General features: G+C 37.9%; 2 protein-coding genes across 4 annotated transcripts in view; both read right to left on the reverse strand.

The window, feature by feature from the left end:
* plecb (plectin b) overlaps window positions 1–325 on the reverse strand; it is a 176,897-nt gene extending 176,572 nt beyond the window's left edge. The window contains exon 1 of one of the 2 annotated variants that reach the window (XM_056258050.1): window positions 179–325. The gene's annotated coding sequence lies outside the window, so the exon portion shown is untranslated. The remainder of the gene's footprint in view (window positions 1–178) is intronic. The other variant, XM_056258071.1, reaches the window with a different exon arrangement.
* Window positions 326–1,655: 1,330 nt separating this feature from the next.
* Window positions 1,656–18,472, reverse strand: echdc1 (enoyl CoA hydratase domain containing 1). Of its 2 annotated transcripts, none has more exons than XM_056258105.1 (5): window positions 18,059–18,460; window positions 16,509–16,651; window positions 8,933–8,985; window positions 6,879–6,959; window positions 1,656–2,214 (listed from the first exon to the last, which is right to left on the reverse strand). In XM_056258105.1, exons 1-5 carry the CDS (start codon window positions 18,288–18,290, stop codon window positions 1,806–1,808), a joined length of 918 nt encoding a protein of 305 aa, XP_056114080.1. In that variant the 5' UTR covers window positions 18,291–18,460; the 3' UTR covers window positions 1,656–1,805. The 2 variants fall into 2 exon arrangements, with proteins under 2 accessions (XP_056114080.1, XP_056114091.1); XM_056258116.1 differs by having other exon boundaries at window positions 2,087–2,214; window positions 6,879–6,963; window positions 18,059–18,472.
* Window positions 18,473–19,688: the final 1,216 nt, after the last annotated feature.

Below are 19,688 nucleotides of genomic sequence, written 5' to 3' on the forward strand. Positions count from 1 at the left end.
TTATATGGGCGTACAGTAGCGTTGAAGACACTATCCATCCCCTGATTAAAACACTGCAAAACAGACCAGACAGAACATATGTCCATACATCTCTTCAAACCTGCAGTGCACGCACTCTCCCTCAAAATATGTCATTAACGGAATGTTAATAAAGACATAAATGTCTGTGGTAATTTACCGTGTGTGCGGCTGGCAGCTCTCGGTCCTGTCAGAGAAGCATTCACGGGACACACACGCCTCACTTCACGCTGAATCCGTTCTGAAATCCACGCGTGGGAATAATAAAGCCTCGCGGTGCGGTCAGACTGGCGCAGGCAGAAGAGCTGAGATGCAGAAACTGCAGTGTCCACACACACACACACACAGCACGCGCTGTAACGTCAGCGATCAATGATTAACCCGTGTAAAACAGAGACCCATTGCGCCAAAAGCTCTGCCATGATGAATAAACGATAGCGGTCAGTGTCTTATGGTGATCATCTACTTCACACACACTGAAGGACTGTACAGTGTCCAGATCTGACCGAGGCTTAACACGACAAATGGTTAAATTAAAGAGACATGCAGGTGTGTGAACTCTGAGGTAAGTTTAAGTTAACCAAATAATGTGATTTAAGCATTAAATAGGTATATAATATCAGTAAATTAAGTGTCTGAGTAATTTATCAGTAATGCAATATGCTTTATGTTTTTACAACATGCATGTTCATTTTCGTGTACTCAGACATGACTAGGTCACCATATAACCATATAGATAGATGGATGGATGGATGGATGACTGGTTGAATAATAAAATGTTTATTTTTTATAGCACCTTTCAAGAACCCAAGGTCGCTTCACAAAATAATACAAACAGTTGACAGACAAGCAATCTGCTTATTTTAACAATCAAACAAGCAGAAAAGCAGATGGAGACCAGATAACAAATAATTAACATGAGAAGTTATAGAATCAGAGAAAACAGGAAAATGATTATATTTACTGAGCATGGTGAATAGATGAGTTTTTAGTTGAGATTTGAAGGTCTGAGGTTAGGGGTGGCACGAAGATTAGGGGGCAGCTTATTCCATAGCTTAGGGCCTATAACACTAACAGCCCTAACACCCACAGTAGAGCTTATACTGGAGTACGACAAGCAAACTGTCATTGCTAGATCTAAGGGTCCGGGCAGGAACATATGGCTGCACTAACTCAGCAAGGTATTGGGGTGCGGAGCCATGACAGGCTTTATAAACTGAGACTAAAAGTTTAAACTGGATGCGATTGACTGCAGGAAGCCAGTGAAGTTGGTAAAGGATGGGAGTGATATGTGCAGATTTGTTATTATACGTAAGGGCTCGAGCAGCAGAGTTTTGCACCATTTGAAGGCGATGTATAGATTTGGTGGGTAAGCCGCTATATAATGAGTTGCAGTATCCAATCTGGAGGTTATAAACGCGTGGAGAACAGTTTCAGCATCTCCAACGTTAAGAGAGGGGCGAATACGAACAATATTCAGCAAGTGGAAGAAGCATGATTTAACAATCAGACCAATGTGTGAGTCAAACCGTAGCGAGGAGTCGAACAAAACTCCCTGACTCCGCACAGTTTATGAGTGTGTATAAATACTTCCAATACTTGATAAAAATCACAAAACCTTAAACTTCAAAACAAGATGATGGAAGATGATATTTATTTACTAATGTGTGCATGTGCAAGTTGACGAACTCCGCAAAACAAACCAGGAACTTTTCGGTTCTATTTTATGATGTGATCTGAAAAGTGCTTCAAGCAATTGTGCAACAGTTTCAATGTTACGATTACAATCACTTATGTTTCGGTTTCAAAGCCAGAGCCTGGAGATTTGCTGGACCACCCCATACTGTCCCAAACACATTCCTCTCAGTCTTAAGGGCTTGTTCCAGGGGAAGCTCTCTTCCTGAGACGACAACCTTCTTGAGCGCCTGGATCACTGGAGCCGGAGCCTTGATGAACGGCCTCAGCCACTGCTCAGCGTGTGTTAGTGTTTCTCCCTCTCCAGAAGAGCAGTGGAGCTCCTCATCCACCAGTCCCATCTGTCTTCCACAGTCTGGATCCACCTTTATAGCCCCGCTCAGCAGTTTCAGGGCGTTCTGGCTGCCAACAATGCCAACTAGTCTTGCAGCTCCTCCCCATCCAGGGACCAAACCCATGTGCTTATGGACAAACTGGATTACACCATCAGACGTCATCAACCTGGAAGTGGAAATATAATGTTGACGTTCTATTCCGATAAGATATTAAAATTGCTTAATAAAAACATACTGTAACTTTCAGAATACAAATCTCACACTACAGTCCAAAAAGATCAAGCTAGAAAGCTAAAAAAAAAAGAAGACGACACTTTTCACCTTTCAGCATGACACTGATCTAAAACACAAAAGAACGGCTTTAGCAAAGAAAGGTGAATGTTTTGGATCGGCCCAGAGCTGAATCCTATAGAAGAAGATACAGACTCGGAGCCTGCAGCTACAGTCCCCCACCCAGAGTCCCGCATTCTCAGACCCCTCGTTTTACGAGACAGCGCCTCCTATCAAATTGGATCGGATAAACATGTGAAGAACTTAAGCCGAAACGTGAGTATCGTCAAATTTATTTAGCGAATCATACTCATTCAATTTCTTTTTTAATCAAACTACTTTATAGCTCACCGATACACCAACTTATGAATAGTCCATTTAATATTTGTAAAGATAGTTTGTAACGAAATTTGAGCCGTTAATGTATGTTTTTTCGCCTTTTTTCCCCCGAAAATATTTTGATAGCTAACGTTAGCCTTTAGCCTTGGACTTTTTGTAGACAAGCCATTGTAAAAATTTGATTAAAATTAGTTGACATTAAAGTAGACCAATTCAAGTGTGTTAATATCAAAGAATGTCATCATTAATTATATAATCAGATTTACCGTTTAACCTTTTTTTAATTACCGGACCTTTTCTCCTAAAACTATAAATTGAATTAATTAATGCCGTAGTAATTATTTTACTTTATATAATTTATGTAGACTACTTACATTAGTTCTAATAGACCAATTTTCAGTTGGTAAACATGGTGACGTTTTTATGTGGGCGGAGCTTAAGTGGTGGCAGAACGATCCCTCTGGCCGCTTCACTAACGTAAAGTCTGCAAGTTTTGTTAGCTTGTTTTTAACAATGACTGGAGAAAATCCGATTTTATCTTAATGTGCATGGTCACTCACTGTCCAGGACCACGATTGTTATTTGCAAAAGTTAATTTTAATCGGACGTAACCAGATTGGCCGACCCGTACACTCATTGAGGATCTGACAGGATTAACGTTAACGTTACCTCCGGTTGAGTGGCCTGACTTCTACACCTACCTGATAGAGAAACGTAGGGCATGTAAATCTTTAGATGCCTATAACTATGTGCTGAATGGTCATGTACAAGACTTGTGTGGTACGATCCGCAGTTCTGCCTAGCCAGCGCCGAGAAGACGACAATGTAAAGAGGGACATTACGGTGCAATTTTAATGAGGCGAGTATTTCTAGAAATAAAAAATTGCAGATAAAGCATATTAATTTTTCATTGATTCTTGCACCCAACAACACAACAAGATGACATTTAATAATAATAAGAATAATTTAAGATCCTTATTTTGTAGCCGAATCTGTGCTGGTTTGTATTTGCCGCCTCCAGTTTTCCCTTTGTTCTGCCACCAGCTAGCGCTGTGACGTAACTGTGACGTCGGCTGAAAATTGGTCTATAAAACGTAAGTATTAAAATGAATCAATATTAATTTAACTGTGATATGAAGTTGTTGCCAGCCATTTACAACTCATACAATTGCCTAATAATCAAATTTACTATGCCTTCACTATGTATTAACCAGTCTATGGTATTAACATGTGAGCTAGAATGTGTCATTTGGCCTTTTCTTTGGGTTCCTTGTTTTAATTAGACTGAAATTTGACTGTATGGGCTCTGTGGGCTGAGAAATCCAGAAATGTCATAAATGCTGCAGTTATTTTCACGGCCCATTCTGTGCCCCCATATATTTCAAACCCACAAAGTTGTCCAAATTTCAAAAACATCTCAAGGGACACTTCAACAGAGCAGTGCAACATGAAGGTAACATTTGCTTTTTGAAAGATCATAAGACTGTGTGTGACAGTGCAATCGTATACTGTTGTATTCCAGGCTACACCATACATCGATGCGGTCGCCCCTGCCGAACCCAGTAACATTATCATTTTATGATTATCCAAAGCGACTTATAAATGAGGTTTTTTTTTATGCAATTGAAGACGAAAAGTAAAGTCACTAACACAATTTTCTTCCTTTTTTCTTTACAGCAAGATGATGTTTAGGTGATCGGTAAATAAAGTACAGAATTGTTTATTATTGGTGTTTTGTCTATTCTTATTTGAGTTTTGCTTCACATTCAAAATATAAAAAAAAACAGGTTTTGTAATGTTAGCATGGTATAATGTTAATTAGACCATTATAGGTTGAACTGAAAGAAAAATTGGAATTTGAATTAAAAAAACATTGTAGCAATATAATATCACACAATATTTTTCAGAAAATAGTTCAATCTGTAATTGTATCCCTTCCATCAGTAACACAATGAGTTTTTTTGGCACATGCATTAAGCAGGGAACGCAAATATTTATTTGGATAACTTTGGTTTAAATAAAACGAGATCGTAATATTGCATCCTATTGTTTTCAATGGCATTTGGATAAGGGTGCGCCGTCTCGAAAAACGAGGGGTCTGAGAACGCAGGACCCTGCGTGGGGGACTGTAGATGCAGGCTCAGAGTCTGCAGCTTCATAATATTGGCGTTATTGCAAGAATTTTTTACTTCATCTGAATGGTATGCAACTGAAAAAATAATGATCCTGAAAAAATAGTCACACTTGTATTGTTAGTGGTCAAAAATGAGCACATTGGAAATAAATGGGAGTCGAATTTCATCTAGAGGAAACTTTTGGTACTGCGCCCAAACAAAATCTCACTGAACGCTCATTTATTTGAGATATCAACCTCAAATTTGGAAGACAACTTATTTAGATTTAGTAAAACATGTTTTGGAAAATATATTTTATATAAAAGAGTATTTTGAGCATTTTTCATAACAATAAACGTAAAATTGTATAACTCATTTCAAATTCACTTTTTTCAACATTTTTCATCTCAGAAATAATCTGCCAAGTGTTGTCTTTAAGAAAAGAGACCAAACGTGAATCTGTGCTCCAAAGCATACAAGATTTATGACTCATTTTCAGGTCTGTGCTTAAAAAGTGAATAAATTGATTATAACTATTGCATAAATATAATTTTGTACCATAAAATCCCCTAAAAATTACGGAAGGCCTGAACCGCAACGAAAGAAAAAAAAAAAAAAAAAATCGAACATATCGAGATTAAAGTCGAAACATATCGAGATTAAAGTCGAAACATTTCGAGATTAAAGTCGAAACATATCGAGATTAAAGTCGAAACATATCGAGATTAAAGTCGAAACGTTTCGAGATTAAAGTCGAAACATATCGAGATTAAAGTCGAAACATATCGAGATTAAAGTCGAAACATATCGAGATTAAAGTCGAAACATTTCGAGATTAAAGTCGAAACATCTCGAGATTAAAGTCGAAACATTTCGAGATTAAAGTCGAAACATCTCGAGATTGAAGTCGAAACATCGAGATTGAAGTCGAAACATTTCGAGATTAAAGTCGAAACATCTCGAGATTAAAGTCGAAACATATCGAGATTAAAGTCGAAACATATCGAGATTAAAGTCGAAACATATCGAGATTAAAGTCGAAACATATCGAGATTAAAGTCGAAACATCTCGAGATTAAAGTCGAAACATATCGAGATTAAAGTCGAAACATCTCGAGATTAAAGTCGAAACATCTCGAGATTAAAGTCGAAACATATCGAGATTAAAGTCGAAACATCTCGAGATTAAAGTCGAAACATATCGAGATTAAAGTCGAAACATATCGAGATTAAAGTCGAAACATTTCGAGATTAAAGTCGAAACATATCGAGATTAAAGTCGAAACGTTTCGAGATTAAAGTCGAAACGTATCGAGATTAAAGTCGAAACATATCGAGATTAAAGTCGAAACATTTCGAGATTAAAGTCGAAACATATCGAGATTAAAGTCGAAACATATCGAGATTAAAGTCGAAACATCGAGATTAAAGTCGAAACATATCGAGATTAAAGTCGAAACATATCGAGATTAAAGTCGAAACATATCGAGATTAAAGTCGAAACATCTCGAGATTAAAGTCGAAACATCTCGAGATTAAAGTCGAAACATATCGAGATTAAAGTCGAAACATATCGAGATTAAAGTCGAAACATATCGAGATTAAAGTCGAAACATTTCGAGATTAAAGTCGAAACATTTCGAGATTAAAGTCGAAACATCTCGAGATTAAAGTCGAAACATATCGAGATTAAAGTCGAAACATATCGAGATTAAAGTCGAAACATATCGAGATTAAAGTCGAAACATTTCGAGATTAAAGTCGAAACATCTCGAGATTAAAGTCGAAACATATCGAGATTAAAGTCGAAACATCGAGATTAAAGTCGAAACATCGAGATTAAAGTCGAAACATCTCGAAATGCTAGATTTTTTTTTTTTTACAGATTTTTTTTTTTTTTATGTTGCGGTTCAGGGCTTCCGTAAAAAAATACAAAATATTAAATAAAAAATATAATCAAACTAAAATATAGTATGTCCATTCATTTCAGTGAAATAAAAAAGTCATTTAGAACATTACGCGAGTGATTAATTCAGGGCGGTGTACATCTATGCAATTAGTTATTCCAAGTTTTTAAATTGACCCGTGTAAAGAATTAAATATGCACCTGAAATCACATGCAGTGGTGAGCTCTGCTCCCCCGCCCAGCGCTCTTCCCTCCACCAGAGCCATGGAGATGAGCGGCAGTCTGCCTGAAACAACAGAGTTTAGCTCGGACACACCACACTGCAGAAGTAATGCTGGTTAGACATGGATCTGCACAGTTTTCAAATGAAATGCTCATATTCTAGGCATAACACACTTTTGTGTCCAAAAACACCCACAATGCCCTTATTTAGTGCACTGTTTGAGGGAACAGCCATTTGAAGTGGAGTACCAAAACCATATAGGAATTATTGAATGCACTTTTTCAATCCACTAATGCACTGCAAAACAAATGTACAACCAATTTAAAAACCCATTATGCACTGCTGGGATTGTGCCAAACCTTTGGTGGTAAACGCTGACTCAGGTAAGCTGCATTTATATTCTAATATACTGATTTGGTCCTCAATTATTATTAATGCCTCTTATTATTATCAATATTTGTAAACTTTGTTCTTGCTGCTTAACATTTTTGTGGAAACTGATGCTTTTTTCAGGATTCTTTGATGAATAGAAAGTTCAAAAGGAGCTTTTATTTAAAATAGAAGTTTTTTTTATCACATTATAAATGTTTTACTGTCACTTTTGATCAATTTAATGCTGAAGTAAATGAGTATTCATTTCTTTTACTTTTTTGACTTACCCCAAACTCTTTAATTGTAGTGTATCATGGTTTTCACAAAAACATGAATTAATTAATCAGCATATTAGGATGATTTCTGAAGGATCATGTGACACTGAAGACTGGAGTAATGATGCTGAAAATACAGCTTTGATCACAGGAATAAATTACATTTTAAAATGAAATATCTTTCTATGTGAGTAATAATATTTCACAATAATACTGGTTTTACTGTATCTTTTATCAAATAATGTAGCCTTGATGAGCAGAATAGACTTTGTTCAAAAACATTTTAAAAAATCATAATTATTCCAAACCTTGGAATAGTATTAAATATATGCTGTGCTGAGTAGTAAAGTGTGACATTTGAATAGTGAACAGCATTGTAATAAGCTCCGCTTCACCTTTTAATTATTGTGGGATAAATAAAGTAATGTACGGTGGCTGAGAGAGCTCAACGCGCTGCAACTGAAGAAAACACATGCAAATTAAGAAAACATCTTCATTAGTTTCACAACACATGTGTGCTCCAAATACTCACAACACAACCAAATACTATTCTTTCTTTACTATTCTATTCTATTAGTTTTTCTATTTGCATGTGTTTTCTTCAGTTGCAGCGCTTTGAGCTCTCTCGGCCACCGTAGTAATGGGAGTTATTACCATAGATATCCATAATAAAGGCTAGATGTCTTTGGGCGGAGTCTCTATCGTCATCACCGGCGGCCATCTTGTCACAGGCAAGCTTTCTGGCGGGCTCTGTGGTCCCTGATGTAAGTTACCGAACACAAATACTCTTATCTCGTTGAAATCTTGACGGATTTACAAACGGTTTGGTTTCTTACAAACGTTATTGACGTGGCTATAATTCTGGATGATTATTTATTTATAACCTTATTATTCATAAGTATGCAGTGTCATAATTACATCTCTGACGTTTATAACAAACCAAACCGTTTGAAAATCGGTAGAAAATTGAGCAAGTTTTGGTTATTTAAAAAGTACATGCACCATTAAAACACAATGTTACGAGTGAGCGAGCTGCCTGTGGCAAGATGGCCGCCAGTGCGGACGTCCACCTCCATTGGCCAGCAGCGCGGACGAGACATCTAGCCTTTATTATGGATATCTATGGTTATTACAGCCACAGTTTTTAACATGCCATCTTTTAATCAAACTGCAAAAAGCTACGACATCTTTATTTTTTTTCATGATGATAACACAGAAATGTTATAACAACGTAGAAAACTACCCTTGCATAAACATGCATGTTTCAAAAAGAAGGACAGGAGATCCTTTTCCAGGTGTGGCAAAGATCCTCTACTTTCTTCAAATTTTGTTCAAAAACTGTATTTCCAGTCGTGACCCCTGGTGCCCTGACGGCCCGGACTAACCTGAGGAGTCGTGTTAGAGTGTTCTGCATGAACTCGCACATCCTCATGCCATCCTGAAAAACACAGCAAGCATTACATCAACTGGAAATCAATGTCAAATGTTTCAGTAGGCTACAGAAGTTCTTGTAAGTTTCCTCGCGGTCCACTTATAATATTAGCAAAGATAGACAAAGTTTTTTTCAATGGGACGTTTTTAGTTCTGAAAGTTACAGTATCTTCCCAGAGTCGCTGTTTGGATTTAAATAGGCAAATGCTTAAGAGTCAATGATTGGATCATCATTCTTGCAGTGATTATTATGTTTCTAGCATTTTTATATCCGCTAACTGCCGTGCGCGTGTTCACGAGAGCCTGGCGTTCCAGCGTATGACGCAGGCGTAGCGTAAGTTCCGGTGACGAACGGGGAAGTGCAGAGGATAGAGCAAAACAAAACCCCGGGCTGCGTTCCAGTCCAAAATTGTCATGCCCTTCACTCGCTAACTTCCCTCCGTCTCGTTCACTCGGATGTACGTCATTGCTTACGCTGCACGAGTGCCCACTACTGGCGGAAACTGCAATGGGCTGAATTGAAACGTCCCTTGATCACTTGGAATCAGCTATGGAGTTGATTTATTATTAGATTTTTTTTTTTCCTTTAAGAATTTGTTTAATGAAGCATCCAAAAGTATATAGGTGTGTTTGGGTTGTTTAAAAAAAATAGAATTAATATATCATAGAGTTGTTTGTGGTGCTGGTCACGGCCGCATTAACAATAGGGCTAGGCGGGGCCGAGCAAGGAGGGGGCCCGTGATTGGCTGTGGAGCAGATTGACTACTTGCCTTACCACGCCCCCCACAAATTAGCCCTGTTATTCAGTGGCGCTTTGCCGTATATTCCATGCATTATCATGGAATCATTATCATTAATATTATAGTGACCGTTCGCAAAGACCCGCCTTTTTTAGTTACTGTGTGACAAGCCAGGCGGCTTTCACAAGTCACGCACATCATGTTCTCACTCACGCAGTGAAAAATACATCGCGGGGCAAAGACTAACGTTACACTGAGTGACTATGCGCCGACAATACAAGAGAGAGCTCAGAGCAGCTTACTGTTGATATGAAACAAAGTCTCAACTTTCAAATATTGTCATTTAAGTAATTTAAACAATACCGTTTTTCAAGTTCAAGTCCACCGACGTTAATCTACTGACAGCTTTGTTGTCGGACAAAATTGCGTATTCTGCGTTATGATTGGTCAGGTCGCTTGTCAATCAAACCCCCGTGGGCAGCAGGGCATGGTGAATTGAAACGTCACGTTTTAATTTGATATACCATTCAAATATATTTATTCTATATTAACTTGTGAACGACCGACCTGCTGCTGCACGTAGGCCTATCAGATGATGGCTAGCTGCCTGCGCCTTATTAGAATATATGCAATCATTCGCTCCACTCTTCACTTCATTCTAGACTATTCTTAAAAGCTGTCACGCATTATCTTCGTCTAAGATAGCATAGATAAAAATGTCATCTTTTAAAAAAAACATGTGATAGGCATATGTCACAGTGAATAAAGACACTACATAGGCCTAATTGCTGGCCATTACAAATAAACTTGTGCAAAATAGCAGCCATTTATATACTTATTTCTGACCAGGTTACAATGTAGTCGATTACTTGTGGTGAACACTTAAAAAATTCATACTGCATGTAAAACTGTGGGAACCTTTTCTGCTTTCTAGCAAAGAATATGACCCAAAATTCACAGTAACAATATATATCATGGTTTCACAATTCTCAATATCAGTTTTAATACAACAGCAAAAACGGAATTTTCAAACTCTGTTGAAGCTTTTTTTTTTTTTTTTTGCGGGTAGTCCAATGCTTTTTAAGTAGGGGTGTAACGATACCCTCATCTCACGATTCGATACATATCACGATACTGAACTCACGATACGATATTATTGAGATACTCCAAGACATATGATAAAAAGGTTAACAAAAAATGTACTGTTGATTAAAATGCTAAATTTGATATTACATTGTGTGTGTAAATGAATAGGTTTGGACTCTGTGCTGGAAACCCAAAGCACAGGACAATAGAGACACCAGAATAATAATATTCATGATTCTGAAGCTGAAAACAGAATTATTTAAGACGAATATGCTTGCACTCTTTCAATGACTAGATATGTATGTGGCCAAATAATGTAGGCCACATACTTTACAGTTAAAGGGTTAGTTCACCCCAAAATGAAAACTCTGTCAGTAATTACTCTCCCTCATGTTGTTCCAGCCCAGTAAGACTTTCGTTCATCTTCGGGACACAAATGAAGATATTTTTGATTAAATCTGAGAGCTGGATCACTCCTCCATAGGCTTCTAAGGGATTGAAACTGGCCGGCCCAAAAGTTATGAAAGACATCGTTAAAATAGTCCGAGTGACTACAGTGGCTCAATCTTAAGTTTATCAAGAGACGAGAATACTTTTTGTGCGCAAAAAAACAAACAAAAATAACGACTTTATTCAACTCTTCATTTCCTTCTCTGTGGGCCTTGAGATTTCACGTAGTGTAACAGCGCAGCGCTTCTGTGTTGTACGTCACACACATCACACACATGACCAGCGTTGGCCAATAGTGAGCCTGCGTGTGACATACAACACAGAAGCGCTGCGCTGTTACACTACAACTATCTCGAGGCCAACAGAGAAGGAAATGAAGCCTATGGAGGAGTGATCCAGCTCTCAGATTCAATCAAAAATATCTTAATTTGTGTTCTGAAGATGAACGAAAGTCTTACGGGGTTGGAACAACATGAGGGTGAGCTGACAGAGTTTTGGGGTGAACTAACCCTTTAACATCAGACATTTGGCATTATCAGGACCCACAAATATTCCCTAATAATTGCATTATTATTATATTCAACACTATATAGTAGTTAAATGTAGTGCTGACACTAAAACTCTGTAAACTAGAATTTTTTCTTACACATTTTTTTTTTTGGGGGGTGAATTATCCACGATACATTTTTGTATTGTGATATATTGTGAAACGATATTGATACACCCCTATTTTTTAAGTATAGTAATTTTATATTTATTTTATGTAAAGTTTATTTGTTTCTAAGTTCATTAAAATTATAAATGAGTCTGAACTAGTTGATGCACGAAACCAGCACCTGGATAAAGAGGTTAACTGGCAAAAAGTATTTTATGTATTTTGAAAATACAAAAATACTCATCTTAAATGTATTTAAATACAAATTACATTTGATTTTCCCCAAAGGCTTCAAAATACAAAATACAAAATAGTATTTTGTATTTCAAATACGTATTTTAAATACATGTATCTGAAATACTGCCCATCCCTGGTATATTTGATTACTTTATACAATATAATATTATTCAGTGCTTTAAGTTTTTCAAGTAGGTCGATTTCTTATGTGCCTTTGTTCTATTGTTATTTGTGACTCTTGTCATCAGTAAGCTTGAGATTATTTTCTTAAGCTACTATTATTTTTTTGTGATATTGAAATTGGTCACAAGATCTCTCTCTCTCTCTCTCTCTCTCTCTCTCTCTCTCTCTCTCTCTCTCTCTCTCTCCTCTCTCTCTCTCTCTCTCTCTCTCTCTCTCTCTCTCTCTCTCTCTCTCTCTCTCTCTCTCTCTCTCTCTCTCTCTCTCTCTCTCTCTCTCTCTCTCTCTCTCTCTCTCTCTCTCTCTCTGGTGCTTAGATGAGATCTGTGGTGACGTCATAATCGTGTTGCATTGTGGTATATGGAGCTGCCTGAAGTGTCCATGTGAAGTAGACTCACTCTCTCTGTCAAAATCGAGGGAACGAGGGTCTGTCCATATAAACTTCCCTCGTCCACTTCGCGAAGTGGAACGCACTTCAAAATGGCGGCAGGGATTCCCCCGAGGGGAAGTGCTTAGGGAAGTTCGCAAGTGCGTGTCTAAAAGTGGACTGGAACGCAGCCCTAGTCACGAATTAGAAGTCTAAAATTAACTTACATATTCTCACCGGAGCATCCTACGCTGGAACGCCAGTCTCTCGTCAACGCGCGTACGACAGTTAGCGGAAGTTAGAGAATACAGTTTGTAAAGTTTTAAATATTAAAAAATTTCTTACACAAACGCATCGCTTCGCTTCAGAAGGCCTTTATTAACCCCCAGAGCCGTGTGGAGCACTTTTATGATGGACAGATGCACTTTTATGAGGGACAGATGCACTTTTATGAGGGACAATTATGAGGGACAGATGCACTTTTATGAGGGACAGATGCACTTTTATGAGGGACAGATGCACTTTTATGAGGGACAGATGCACTTTTATGAGGGACAGATGCACTTTTATGAGGGACAGATGCACTTTAATGATGGATAGATGCACTTTTATGAGGGACAGATGCACTTTTATGATGGACAGATGCACTTTTATGATGATATATACACTTTTATGATGATAGATGCACTTTTATGATGATAGATGCACTTTTATGATGGACAGATGCACTTTTATGATGGACAGATGCATTTTTATGAGGGATAGATGCACTTTTATGATGGACAGATGCACTTTTATGGTGGATAGATGCACTTTTATGATGGACAGATGCACTTTTATGAGGGATAGATGCACTTTTATGAGGGATAGATGCACTTTTATGAGGGATAGATGCACTTTTATGAGGGACAGATGCACTTTTATGAGGGACAGATGCACTTTTATGATGGACAGATGCACTTTTATGAGGGATAGATGCACTTTTATGATGGACAGATGCACTTTTATGGTGGATAGATGCACTTTAATGATGGACAGATGCACTTTTATGAGGGATAGATGCACTTTTATGAGGGATAGATGCACTTTTATGAGGGATAGATGCACTTTTATGAGGGATAGATGCACTTTTATGATGGACAGATGCACTTTTATGAGGGATAGATGCACTTTTATGGTGGATAGATGCACTTTTATGATGGACAGATGCACTTTTATGAGGGATAGATGCACTTTTATGAGGGACAGATGCACTTTTATGAGGGATAGTTGCACTTTTATGAGGGATAGTTGCACTTTTATGAGGGACAGATGCACTTTTATGATGGATAGATGCACTTTTATGAGGGATAGATGCACTTTTATGAGGGACAGATGCACTTTTATGAGGGACAGATGCACTTTTATGAGGGATAGATGCACTTTTATGAGGGATAGATGCACTTTTATGAGGGACAGATGCACTTTTATGAGGGACAGATGCACTTTTATGATGGACAGATGCACTTTTATGATGGACAGATGCACTTTTATGAGGGACAGATGCACTTTTATGAGGGACAGATGCACTTTTATGATGGACAGATGCACTTTTATGATGATATATACACTTTTATGATGGACAGATGCACTTTTATGAGGGACAGATGCACTTTTATGATGGACAGATGCACTTTTATGAGGGACAGATGCACTTTTATGATGGACAGATGCACTTTTATGAGGGACAGATGCACTTTTATGAGGGACAGATGCACTTTTATGATGGACAGATGCACTTTTATGATGGACAGATGCACTTTTATGATGGACAGATGCACTTTTATGAGGGACAGATGCACTTTTATGATTGACAGATGCACTTTTATGAGGGACAGATGCACTTTTATGATGGATAGATGCACTTTTATGAGGGACAGATGCACTTTTATGAGGGATAGATGCACTTTTATGAGGGATAGATGCACTTTTATGTGGGACAGATGCACTTTTATGATGGATAGATGCACTTTTATGAGGGATAGATGCACTTTTATGTGGGACAGATGCACTTTTATGAGGGATAGATGCACTTTTTTGAGGGATAGATGCACTTTTATGAGGGATAGATGCACTTTTATGATGGATAGATGCACTTTTATGAGGGACAGATGCACTTTTATGAGGGACAATTATGAGGGACAGATGCACTTTTATGAGGGACAGATGCACTTTTATGAGGGACAGATGCACTTTTATGATGGACAGATGCACTTTTATGAGGGACAGATGCACTTTTATGATGGACAGATGCACTTTTATGAGGGACAGATGCACTTTAATGATGGATAGATGCACTTTTATGAGGGATAGATGCACTTTTATGATGGACAGATGCACTTTTATGATGGACAGATGCACTTTTATGATGATATATACACTTTTATGATGATAGATGCACTTTTATGAGGGACAGATGCACTTTTATGATGGACAGATGCACTTTTATGAGGGACAGATGCACTTTAATGATGGATAGATGCACTTTTATGAGGGACAGATGCACTTTTATGATGGACAGATGCACTTTTATGATGATATATACACTTTTATGATGATAGATGCACTTTTATGATGGACAGATGCACTTTTATGATGGACAGATGCACTTTCATTAGGGATAGATGCACTTTTATGAGGGATAGATGCACTTTTATGATGGATAGATGCACTTTTATGAGGGATAGATGCACTTTTATGTGGGACAGATGCACTTTTATGAGGGATAGATGCACTTTTTTGATGATAGATGCACTTTTATGTGGGACAGATGCACTTTTATGAGGGACAATTATGAGGGACAGATGCACTTTTATGAGGGACAGATGCACTTTTATGAGGGACAGATGCACTTTTATGTGGGACAGATGCACTTTTATGATGGACAGATGCACTTTTATGATGGACAGATGCACTTTTATCATGGACATATGCACTTTTATCATGGATAGATGCACTTTTATCATGGATAGATGCACTTTTATCATGGATAGATGCACTTTTATGACGGATAGATGCACTTTTATGGACTGAAAACAGAAACAGCCATTCACTGCCATTATAAAGCTTGGAAGAGCCAGGACATTTTTTAATATAAGTCCGATTGTATTCGTTTGAAAGAAGAATGTCATATACACCTAGGATGGCTTGAGGGTGAGTAAACCCTGGGCTAATTTTCATTTTTGGGTGAACTATCCCTTTAAACATCCATGTAGGAAGACGCATCATGGCCATATTCCAGGATGACAAAGTCAAGATTCATCAGGCTCAAACTGTGAAAGAATGGTTGGTAGGGAGCATGAAGGGAGCATTGGTGATAAATGTTGTGATGTTTTTTCCATGGAGAGCTGCATCAATGTTTGGTCAAGATCTTGTGTTGTCAATGCAAGAGTCCAGCACTCTGTAAAGTCTCCTCCAGCACATCCCAAACACTTCCAGTGAATGTAAGGTCTGGACTCAGAGGTGCCAATTCATGTGTGAAAATGATTCTTCATGATCCCTCACAACCATTCTTTCACAATCTGAGCCTGCATGATGAATCTGGACATCGTCATCCTGGAATATGGCCATGATGCGTCTTCCTACATGGTGGTTTAAGAAATGAAAAGCTACACACTCCATCAGTTAGGGTTAGAAGAACTGTTGCCAAACTTATAACATGCTAGACACATAATAATCACTGCAATAATGATCCAATCATAGACTCATAGACTGATTGTTTTTGGCCAGGCAGTGTATAATGACAGTATGATCTTTAACTGATAAACTCTTCCCACCTGTGGGTTTGCTATCGCTCGGACTGCATTGAGATCAGATCCGGAGCAGAAGTTTCCAGCAGCTCCCTTCACAATGACAGCTTTCCCTTCTGTCCAGGTCTCCAGTTCATGCACTCGCTGCTCCAGCTCCAGCATCATGCAGCCTGCAGGAACACAACACACAATCAAACCCTTCAAGATAACTCATTTCAATGTCCTTTTTGCTCTATGAAGGTCACATTAAACCTGCTTTTTTTAACATGCTAACATCATTTATTTGGGCTACATTTCAGATGTATTTACTGTATGTAAAGATTTTAGTGTTTAACTCTTGTCCCAGACTGTCAATCTTAAAGTCACAATGAAATCAAAAATTGAGTTGACAAATCCTATTTTTTTAATGGAATATTGCAGTATTTATTCTAAATTATTTATTCGTGCGCATCATTATTTTTTTTAAATCATGTGCTTCGTAATCTTTAAATCAAAATAACTTCCCCTCCCTCTTGCAGAGACATCTCTTCTGTTCTCTGATGATGAGGGCGGGGCAACCTGTCACTCACATGAGATCCACCAATAGCAATCCACAACCATCCAATCAATTCCCAATCGACACTATCTTACAAAAGTAACTAACTAAAACTGTATTTGATTTCATTTGTTAAAAATGTATTCAAGACAGAGTGTTTCACAATAGAGAAGAAAAGACTATCATAACTTTTCTTTCATGCAGACTAACTTTTGTCTCAAAACCAGCCAATCTTTCTTAAAATATGAATGTTCAGAAAACAAAAACATGAATTGCTAAATGTTAAGAAGTATTATCATCTCACAATTTCACAAGAATGAGAAATAAACCAAATTTCGCCAATTTCAAATCTATTCTGTTAAAAGTGTTTTTAAGTTTGTTTTTTCATGTTTAGCAAGGAAACTGTAAGTTTGAGATGAAGTATGTGGAATGTGACGTGAAGAAAATCAAGGCAAATATAATAAAAGGACAAAGTATTTTTATTGTGCTTAATTTCCAATCAAACACTAATTTTGTCAAATTATGCAAAACGTCTACAAAATACTATTTGTATAAAATGCTATCATCACACTTTATATTAGCCTTTACTATGTACTTGCATATAAAATGTCATTTTATATGCAAGTACATAGTAAAGACACCTAAAATAAAGTGTGATGATAGCATTTTGATGATAGCAAAATGTGTACAATGTGTTGATGTTGTATTGCAAATCACTTGTGCTCCTATTGAGGTGGAAAACGGGTAAGGTTAGGAACAGGTTTGGTGGTGGTATGGGTAGGTTTAATTGTTGGGTTGGGTTGAGGGAAGGGTCAACAGTGTAATTATACATGCAGGTGTTTATTAAATATTAGTACAATGTAAAAACTGATATGTACTTTAGTAAAGTGGAACTAATGCTATTATTTGACATATTATATTATATGTATAAAAAACCTTAGCAAGTCAACTGGTTCTGCTATTTTATTCCAAAAGTTCCATTTCCACCATAAACTGTCCTCAAACTAAATTGCCCACAAATGTGTGGGGTAAACACGAGTACCTGAGAAGGCGTTCATGCGCGCTGGATTATTGACAGTGAGCACCGCGATGCCGGACTCCTGTCGCTTCTGGAGATCGATGGATCCTCCCGGGAAAGCCTGCAGCTTCTCCCTGATACTGTCAGAAGCTCCAGTCGTGTGTCCGCAGACGGTTCGGTTCTGCTGAAGGACCCTGAGACTCACAGCACTGCGGGTCTGGATCCACCGGCACCGAGCAGCGCCGCACACACTCATTATGATTATGTCGCGTAGATATATTGTTCAATTTTTAATGCATGAATTTTTCCAATTTTTTTAAAGTACTTGACCTGTTTCGAGCCGTAGGAGTAACTTTAAAAACGGTCCTGAAAGAAACAAATAATTAATGTAAACTTTCCGCTTTGATATGTACACCACCTTTTACAATTAAATTCGGAATAAAGCTGCTATATATGCACTCAAAGTGTTAATAAAAAATCACAACGAAATAAAAGCAGACTAAATACCATAGACTGTAAAAAAAAAAAAATGGCTAGAGATGTCAATGGATTTATGTCTAAACTCACTTTCTATGCGATGCTGCAATTGTCCAGAGAGGGGAGCTGTTCCCCAATACACACACTACAGCGCTGCATATAACCATTAACTTACTTTAGGTAGAATGCATGAACTGAACATCAACCCTGCTGGTGTAAATTAAATGTCATGACCCTTTCCCCCCTCCAGCCTCAAAAGAAATCGCATCACTCACTTTAATCAGACCTGACTATTTAGATAGCGCGGTGAATGTTTAGGCTATGGACGGTGGTCAATGAATGGTAGGCCTACGCTATCATTAGCTGTCTTTAAAGAGATAGTTCACCCCAAAAATTAAATCATCTTACTCCGACGGAAGTGACTTGAACCTGCCGTAGTTAACACTACTTCCCACTTCGTAAATACGAACTTCCCAGGTGGACTTGAGGTAAGTGCAGGTGCGTTCAAGTCACTTTCATCGGTGTAGGCTAACTTTCTCTTAATTAATTACACAAAAATACAGCAATGTCCTTAAACTCTAGCTACTAGAAAATGAAGAACGAATGTGCATCAGTGTGTTTTGCTTTGTATCTTTTTAATTCATTTTTGAAGCCACTGTAAATTTATTGTAACATAATGCTATCATATGTTGTGGAGGCAATTAACTTCGCGTTAAAAAGAAAAGCCTGACAATATCACTGCAATATCATTATTTTTAATTAGGCTACTGGTATTCCGCCATGTTTCTCAATGACACGCCCCCAACTCGTAAAGATCGGGGCAGAAAATCCCGAGCTTAATTCCCACTCGTATATGACATTGTGTAGGTGTTCATTTGCTTTCAACTCATAAATACGATCTTTACGACATGACTTAACGCACCATAGGATTGCAATAGCACGTGGAGGCAACGGCCTATATTTTATACCTGATTCTAACATTCTGTGCAATTCTACAGCCTGGTTGACAGTAGGCTACCGGTTAAGGAAAAGACTGAGATGCAGTTTTAATTATTTATTAGTTAATATGTATAGGTCTTTCGGGTTTTATGTTACCCGTCACAGCGGGACAGACAGGCGTCGGCGCGCGTATTTTTATCTGGCGCCAAACAGACGCTCGCGAATAGAAGTTCGTCTG

The sequence above is a fragment of the Rhinichthys klamathensis genome, unplaced genomic scaffold (assembly GCF_029890125.1).
Source record: "Rhinichthys klamathensis goyatoka isolate OS25496 unplaced genomic scaffold, OSU_Roscu_1.1 h1tg000006l_1, whole genome shotgun sequence".
Classification (NCBI taxonomy): domain Eukaryota; kingdom Metazoa; phylum Chordata; class Actinopteri; order Cypriniformes; family Leuciscidae; genus Rhinichthys; species Rhinichthys klamathensis.